Here is a 7,500-nt window from a genome sequence, read left to right on the forward strand (position 1 = left end):
CTGTGTGTGTCACTGTGTGTGTGTGTGTGTGTGTGTGTGTGTGTGTGTGTGTGTGTGTGTGTGTGTGTGTGTGTGTGTGTGTGTGTGTGTGTGTGTGCGTGTGTGTGTGTGTCACTGTGTGTGTGTGTGTGTGTGTGTGTGTGTGTGTGTGCGTGCGTGCGTGCGTGCGTGCGTGCGTGCGTGCGTGCGTGCGTGTGTGTGTCGGCTGCCATCTTACCGAAGACTCTCTCGTCGTTGATGTTCTTGATGCAGAACCAGAGTCCAGCAGGAAAGGTACAGACCAGGATGTGGAGGTCGAAGAAGAACGACACCCAGGTGGTGGGCTGGTGCTCCGACACAGAAGCTATGATGGGGATGTGGATCTTAGCATACCTGGAGAGAGGAGGGAGGGAGAGGAGGGAGAAGAGAGAGGAGGAGGGGGTGGGCAGAGGGAGGGAGGGAGAAGAGAGAGGGAGAGGGGGTGGGCAGAGGGAGGGAGGGAGAAGAGAGAGGGAGAGGGGGTGGGGTGAGGGAGAGAGGGGGGGAGGGAGAAAAGGGAGAAGAGAGAGGGAGAGGGGGTGGGTTGAGGGAGGGAGGGAGGGAGAGGAGAGGAGGGAGAAGAGAGAAGGAGAGGGGGTGGGTTGAGGGAGGGAGGGAGAAGAGAGAGGAAGAGGGGGTGGGGTGAGGGAGGGAGGGAGAAGAGAGAGGGAGAGGGGGTGAGGGAGGGAGAAGAGAGAGGGGGAGGGAGGGAGAAGAGAGAGGGAGAGGGGGGTGAGGGAGGGAGAAGAGAGAGGGAGAGGGAGGGAGAAGAGAGTGGGGGAGGGAGGGAGAAGAGAGAGGGGGAGGGAGGGAGAAGAGAGAGGGGGAGGGAGGGAGAAGAGAGAGGGGGAGATTTATCTGAAGTGCCTGTGGAAGGTTGCGGCTACAGGAAGTGAGTGTACATTGACAGAAAGAGGAACACAGTGTTTCCTTGGTAAAGGGGATCCACGGAGAGTAAAACTGGACACACGTTGACATGACCCACACTGCACTGCAGCAGAACACTTTCTCTGAGACAAATAGACAGCTGATTGGGAACTCTGACAGCCTTATCTCTCTACAGCAGAGGTTGTGTGTGTGTGTGTGTGTGTGTGTGTGTGTGTGTGTGTGTGTGTGTGTGTGTGTGTGTGTGTGTGTGTGTGTGTGTACGTGTGTGTGTGTGTGTGTGTGTGTGTGTGTGTGTGTGTGTGTGTGTGTGTGGTGTGTGTGTGTGTGTGTGTACGTGTGTGTGTGTGTGTGTGTGTGTGTGTGTGTGTGTGTGTGTGTGTGGTGTGTACGTGTGTGTGTACGTGTGTGTGTGTGTGTGTGTGTGTGTGTGTGTACGTGTGTGTGTGTGGTGTGTGTGTGTGTGTGTGTGTGTGTGTGTGTGTGTGTGTGTGTGTGTGTGTGTGTGTGTGTGTGTGTGTACGTGTGTGTGTGTGTACGTGTGTGTGTGTGTGTACGTGTGTGTGTGTGTGTGTGTGTGTACTGTTTAGTGCACTTACCCTGTATCCCACAGTGAATAGAATCGACCACTCCAAGGAGCGATGTGTCCTAAAACACAATGAACATTACTAAGTACAGCACAGTTATGATCAAGTAAACCATCACACGTTAGGATTTGAGGACCAACACTTGATTCCCATTCAAACTCCTGACTCCTGACTCCTAAACTGCCCATCCCTGGTGTTGACCTACAGTGCCTTGCACTTGTCGTTTTTCCTATTTTGTTGCATTACAACCCGTAATTTAAAATTATTTTTATTTGGATTTCATGTCACTGACATACACAAAATAGTCCAAATTGGTGAAGTGAAATTAAAAAAATTACTTGTTTCAAAAAATTCATTAAAATTAAAAACGGAAAAGTGGTGCATGCATATGTATTCACCCCCTTTGCTATGAAGCCCCTAAATATGATCTGGTGCAACCAATTACCTTCAGAAGTCACATAATTAATTAAATAACGTCCACCTGTGTGCAATCTAAGTGTCACATGATCTCAGTATTTATACACCTGTTCTGAAAGGCCCCAGAGTCTGTAACAGCACTAAGCAAGAGGCACCATGAAGACCAAGGAGCTCTCCAAACAGGTCAGGGACAAAGTTGTGGAGAAGTACAGATCAGGGTTGGGCTATAAAAAAATATCTGAAACTTTAAACATCCCACGGAGCACCATTTAGATCCATTATTAAAAAATGAAAGAATATGGCACCACAACAAACCTGCCAAGAGAGGACCGCCCCCCAAAACTCACAGACCAGGCAAGGAGGACATTAATCAGAGAGGCAACAAAGAGACCAAAGATAACCCTGAAGGAGCTGCAAAGCTCCACAGCGGAGATTGGAGTATCTGTCCATAGGACCACTTTAAGCCGTACACTCCACAGAGCTGGGCTTTACGGAAGAATGTCCAGAAAAAATAAGCAAACATGTTTGGTGTTCGCCAAAAGGCATGTGGGAGACTCCCCAAACATAAGGAAGAAGGTACTCTGGTCAGATGAGAAGGAAAACGCTATGTCTGTCGCAAACCCAACACCTCTCATCACCCTGAGAACCTCATCCCCACAGTGAAGCATGGTGGAGGCAGCATCATGCTGTGGGGATGTTTTTCATCAGCAGGGACTGGGAACCTGGTTAGAGTTGAAGGAATGATAGATGGCGCTAAATACAGGGAAATTCTTCATGGAAACCTGTTTCAGTTTTCAAGAGATTTGAGACTGGGACGGAGGTTCACCTTCCAGCAGGACAATGACCCTACGCATACTGCTAAAGCAACACTTGAGTGGTTTAAGGGGAAACATTTAAATGTATTGGAATGACCTAGTCAAAGCCCAGACCTCAATCCAATTGAGAATCTTTGGTATCACTTAAAGATTGCTGTACACCATTGCTGTACACCATCCAACTTGAAGGAGCTGGAGCAGTTTTTCCTTGAAGAATGGGTAAAAATCCCAGTGGCTAGATGTGCCAAGCTTATAGAGACATACCCCAAGAGACTTGCAGCTGTAATTGCTGCAAAAGGTGGCTCTACAAAATATTGACTTTGAGGGGGTGAATAGTTATGCACGCTTATTTCTTGTTTGTTTCACAATAACAAAATATTTAGCATCTTCAAAGTGGTAGGTATGTTGTGTAAATCAAATGATACAACCCCCCCAAAATCAATTTTAATTCCAGGTTGTAAGGCAACAAAATAGGAAAAATGCCAAGGGGGGGGAATATTTTCGCAAGCCACTGTACCTGTATACAGTAAGTCAGGTATATAACAGCACAGTGTTGACCTACCTGTATAAGTCAGGTATATAACAGTGAGGAAGACCTACCTGTATAAGTCAGGTATATAACAGTGAGGAAGACCTACCTGTATAAGTCAGGTATATAACAGTGAGGAAGACCTACTTGTATAGGTCAGGTATATAACAGTGAGGAAGACCTACCTGTATAAGTCAGGTATATAACAGTGAGGAAGACCTACCTGTATAAGTCAGGTATATAACATTGAGGAAGACCTACCTGTATAAGTCAGGTATATAACAGTGAGGAAGACCTACCTGTATAAGTCAGGTATATAACAGTGAGGAAGACCTACCTGTATAAGTCAGGTATATAACAGTAAGGAAGACCTACCTGTATAATTCAGGTATATAACAGTGAGGAAGACCTACCTGTATAAGTCAGGTATATAACAGTGAGGAAGACCTACTTGTATAGGTCAGGTATATAACAGTGAGGAAGATCTACCTGTATAAGTCAGGTATATAACAGTGAGGAAGACCTACCTGTATAAGTCAGGTATATAACAGTGAGGAAGACCTACCTGTATAAGTCAGGTATAGAACAGTGAGGAAGACCTACCTGTATAAGTCAGGTATATAACAGTGAGGAAGACCTACCTGTATAAGTCAGGTATATAACAGTGAGGAAGACCTACCTGTATAAGTCAGGTATATAACAGTGAGGAAGACCTACCTGTATAAGTCAGGTATATAACAGTGAGGAAGACCTACCTGTATAAGTCAGGTATATAACAGTGAGGAAGACCTACCTGTATAAGTCAGGTATATAACAGTGAGGAAGACCTACCTGTATAAGTCAGGTATATAACAGTGAGGAAGACCTACCTGTATAAGTCAGGTATATAACAGTGAGGAAGACCTACCTGTAAAAGTCAGGTATATAACAGTGAGGAAGACCTACCTGTATAAGTCAGGTATATAACAGTGAGGAAGACCTACCTGTATAAGTCAGGTATATAACAGTGAGGAAGACCTACCTGTATAAGTCAGGTATATAACAGTGAGGAAGACCTACTTGTATAGGTCAGGTATATAACAGTGAGGAAGACCTACCTGTATAAGTCAGGTATATAACAGTGAGGAAGACCTACCTGTATAAGTCAGGTATATAACAGTGAGGAAGACCTACCTGTATAAGTCAGGTATATAACAGTGAGGAAGACCTACCTGTATAAGTCAGGTATATAACAGTGAGGAAGACCTGCTTGTATAGGTCAGGTATATAACAGTGAGGAAGACTTACCTGTATAAGTCAGGTATATAACAGTGAGGAAGACCTACCTGTATAAGTCAGGTATATAACAGTGAGGAAGACCGCCCCAGCAGCCAGAGAGACCCCCAGGAAGAAGAGGGTCTGAAACTCCTGTCTGGTCAGTCTGTCTTTCAGGTACTGGAGGAAGGCATAGGCCTGGAGCAATGCAAACACACCTGGTAGAGAGAGGGGGAGGAGAGAGAGGGGGAGGGGAGGAGAGACGAGTAAGAGGGGGAGGAGAGAGAGGGGGAGGAGAGAGAGGGGGAGGAGAGAGAGGGGGAGGTGAGGAGAGAGGAGAGAGAGGGGGAGGGGAGGAGAGACGAGAGAGAGAGGGGAGAGGGAGGCGAGGAGAGATGAGAGAAAGAGGGGAGAGGGAGGCGAGGAGAGATGAGAGAAAGAGGGGGAGGGGGGGGAGAAAGAGGGGGAGGCGAGGAGAGAAAGAGAGAAAGAGGGGGAGGCAAGGAGAGACGAGAGAGAGAGCGAGAGAGGGGGAGAGAGGAAAGAGAAGGGGGAGGTGAGGAGAGAGAGAGAAAGAGCAGGAGAGGGAGGGGGGAGAGAGGAAAGAGAAGGGGAAGGTGAGGAGAGAGAGAGAGAGGGGGAGAGAGGAAAGAGGAGAGAGAAGGGCGAGGAGAGAAGAGAGAGAAAGAGGGGGAGGCGAGATGCGAGAGAGAGCAGGAGAGAGAGAGCGGGAGAGAGGGGGGAGAAGGGGGAGGTGAGGAGAGAGAGAGAGAGGGGGGAGAGAGGAAAGAGAAGAGGGAGAGAGGGGGAGGAGAGAGGAGAGAGGGAGTTTACATTATACCTGTACAGGTAGGGAGAGAGAGTTTACATTATACCTGTACAGGTAGGGAGAGAGAGTTTACATTATACCTGTACAGGTAGGGAGAGAGAGTTTACATTATACCTGTACAGGTAGGGAGAGAGAGTTTACATTATACCTGTACAGGTAGGGAGAGAGAGTTTACATTATACCTGTACAGGTAGGGAGAGAGAGTTTACATTATACCTGTACAGGTAGGGAGGGAGAGTTTACATTATACCTGTACAGGTAGGGAGAGAGAGTTTACATTATACCTGTACAGGTAGGTAGAGAGAGAGTTTACATTATACCTGTACAGGTAGGGAGAGAGAGTTTACATTATACCTGTACAGGTAGGGAGAGAGAGTTTACATTATACCTGTACAGGTAGGGAGAGAGAGTTTACATTATACCTGTACAGGTAGGGAGAGGGAGGGGTATATAAACCAGCATCCATCACAGCACCATGTATCTCTATGTCTATAGGAGGTCTAATATACAGTGAGCTCCAGAAGTACTAGGACAGCAGGGACCCATCTTCTGTTGATTTGTCTCTGTACTCCTGCACTTTGGATTTAAAACTACGACTAGGAGGATAAAGTGCAGACTCAGATTTAATAGGATATTTTCATATCGGATTAACCATAAAAATTAAAAATAAAAAACTTTTTGTACATAGTCCTCCCGTTTTACGAGACCAAAAGTATTGGGACAAAATTCACATATGTGTATTAAAATAGTCAAAAGTAAAGTATTTGTCCCCCGTATTCAGAGCCGACTACATTAATGACTACATCAAGCCTGTGACTTTACACATTTGTTGTATGCATTTTATGGATAACCCTGAATGAATCGTGATGAGTGGGAAAGTTAGATGCTCAAATATCATACCCCCCAACCCCCCCCCCCCCAAAACGCTCACCTCCTCTGTTAAAACAACCCATAAAACAGTCACTGTCCCAATACTTTGAGCTCACTGTATCACAATATACGTCTCCCTATATAACCGGTACATGGCTGTCTATCGATCTAATCAGTGGTCTGGAGCTGGGGGTGATGACAGGAAACGTCCAGAGGGAACTCTGTACACGGGCAGCATCAGGGGGTGACATCACTGTCTCAGGTGATTGGTTCTTACCTGCTGCAGCCATGTGTTCGCTGGTCCTGATTGGTTGGAACCCCACAAAGGGGATCTGCATGGAGAGCACCAGACCAACGATGTAGAACGTACTGTAAGCTGTGGAAACAGACAGGGTTTAAAACACCAGAAACACAGAGAGACAGACAGGGTTAACACACCAGAAACACAGAGAGAGAGACAGGGTTAACACACCAGAAACACAGAGAGAGAGACAGGGTTAACACACCATAAACACAGAGAGACAGACAGGGTTAACACACCAGAAACACAGAGAGACAGACAGGGTTAACACACCAGAAACACAGAGAGACAGACAGGGTTAATACACCAGAAACACAGAGAGAGAGACAGACAGGGTTAACACACCAGAAACACAGAGAGAGAGAGAGGGTTAACACACCAGAAACACAGAGAGACAGACAGGGTTAACACACCAGAAACACAGAGAGACAGACAGGGTTAACACACCAGAAACACAGAGAGACAGACAGGGTTAACACACCAGAAACACACAGAGAGAGAGAGGGTTAACACACCAGGAACACAGAGAGACAGACAGGGTTAACACACCAGAAACACAGAGAGAGAGACAGACAGGGTTAACACACCAGAAACACAGAGAGAGAGACAGACAGGGTTAACACACCAGAAACACAGAGAGACAGACAGGGTTAACACACCAGAAACACAGAGAGACAGACAGGGTTAACACACCAGAAACACAGAGAGACAGACAGGGTTAACACACCAGAAACACAGAGAGACAGACAGGGTTAACACACCAGAAACACAGAGAGACAGACAGGGTTAACACACCAGAAACACAGAGAGAGAGACAGACAGGGTTAACACACCAGAGAGAGAGAGACAGGGTTAACACACCAGAAACACAGAGAAAGAGAGAGAGAGAGAACGAGAGAGAGAGAGGCACCCTATTCTATATATAGTGCACTACCGTTGACCAGAACCCTGAGGTAACACTGTGGGACAGCAAGGAGACCAGGCATCCATCAGAG

General features: G+C 46.7%; 1 protein-coding gene across 1 annotated transcript in view; it reads right to left on the reverse strand.

The window, feature by feature from the left end:
• The window catches only part of LOC129837089 (dolichyl-diphosphooligosaccharide--protein glycosyltransferase subunit STT3B-like), a 49,406-nt gene that overhangs the window by 892 nt on the left and 41,014 nt on the right, over positions 1 to 7,500 (reverse strand). The window contains exons 6-9 of the mRNA XM_055903003.1: positions 6,482 to 6,580; positions 4,577 to 4,723; positions 1,503 to 1,551; positions 218 to 372 (exon numbers count right to left, since the gene is read on the reverse strand). Coding sequence (XP_055758978.1) covers positions 218 to 372; positions 1,503 to 1,551; positions 4,577 to 4,723; positions 6,482 to 6,580 — 450 coding nt within the window. The remainder of the gene's footprint in view (positions 1 to 217; positions 373 to 1,502; positions 1,552 to 4,576; positions 4,724 to 6,481; positions 6,581 to 7,500) is intronic.

The sequence above is a fragment of the Salvelinus fontinalis genome, chromosome 38 (assembly GCF_029448725.1).
Source record: "Salvelinus fontinalis isolate EN_2023a chromosome 38, ASM2944872v1, whole genome shotgun sequence".
Lineage (NCBI taxonomy): Eukaryota > Metazoa > Chordata > Actinopteri > Salmoniformes > Salmonidae > Salvelinus > Salvelinus fontinalis.